This window comes from Myripristis murdjan, chromosome 23, assembly GCF_902150065.1.
Source record: "Myripristis murdjan chromosome 23, fMyrMur1.1, whole genome shotgun sequence".
Lineage (NCBI taxonomy): Eukaryota > Metazoa > Chordata > Actinopteri > Holocentriformes > Holocentridae > Myripristis > Myripristis murdjan.
The window spans coordinates 22,931,556-22,932,399 of record NC_044002.1 but is presented as its reverse complement, the minus strand read 5'-3'; the positions used below and the strand labels follow the sequence as shown (position 1 = coordinate 22,932,399).

The 844-nt window shown below is 50.1% G+C and overlaps 1 protein-coding gene across 1 annotated transcript in view; it reads left to right on the top strand.

Annotated features, from left to right (window-relative positions):
- The window catches only part of LOC115355611 (NXPE family member 3-like), a 7,783-nt gene extending 7,148 nt beyond the window's left edge, over positions 1-635 (top strand). Inside the window, exon 6 of the mRNA XM_030046469.1 lies at positions 82-635. Within this exon, the coding sequence (XP_029902329.1) occupies positions 82-635 (554 nt within the window). The remainder of the gene's footprint in view (positions 1-81) is intronic.
- Positions 636-844: the final 209 nt, after the last annotated feature.

Sequence of the window (844 nt, the reverse complement as noted above, 5' to 3'; positions counted from 1 at the left end):
CCCAAACCAAGAGACAAGCTTTGTGAGCTGATTTTGTATAAATATAATGGGTTCCCTTGGTAACACCTATTTCTGTCTTAGACCTCAAGGAGTTTAACCTGCACAGCCGGAGACAAAACGGACCGTTCATGTCTGTGGACATGGCACGAAACATCTTGGTGAAGTTTAGCTGCCACGCCCCTCCACTCCGTTTCAGCAGCATCCCAACCAATGAGCTGCACTACATCGCCAACGAGCTGGACAGGCTGGTCGGAGGCTCCAACACTGTTGTGGTTATTGGCATCTGGTCTCACTTCAGCACTTTTCCCATTGTGCTGTACATGCGGCGACTGCAGAGCATCCGCAGGGCGGTGCTGCGGCTGCTGAACAGAGCTCCCGGCACGCTGGTGGTCATCAGGACCGCAAACCTCAAGGCCTTGACGCTTTCCGAGACGCTGACCAACAGCGACTGGTACTCACTACAGCGGGACAAGGTGCTCCGGGCCACGTTCAAAGGGCTGAACGTTCGCCTGGTGGACGCCTGGGAGATGTCGCTGGCCCACCACCTGCCCCATAGTCTTCACCCACAGACCCCCATTATCAAGAACATGATAGACATTGTCTTGTCCTACACATGCCCGCAAAAAAATGGCTAATTTTGTTGGGGAAAAAAGAGGGCGGTACAAGTGCACATCCTGTGTGGAACATTATGCTGCATACCGAGGAATTAGACTAGAACACCAAAGACACTTTGATGGTTTTGATATAGCGGGTAACTTGACACAACAGGCAAGTCTCTGAGAAACTTGGTGTTACAAATAAAAAATGTTAAGATAACAAGCTCATTCTTTAAGTTGTTCATTCA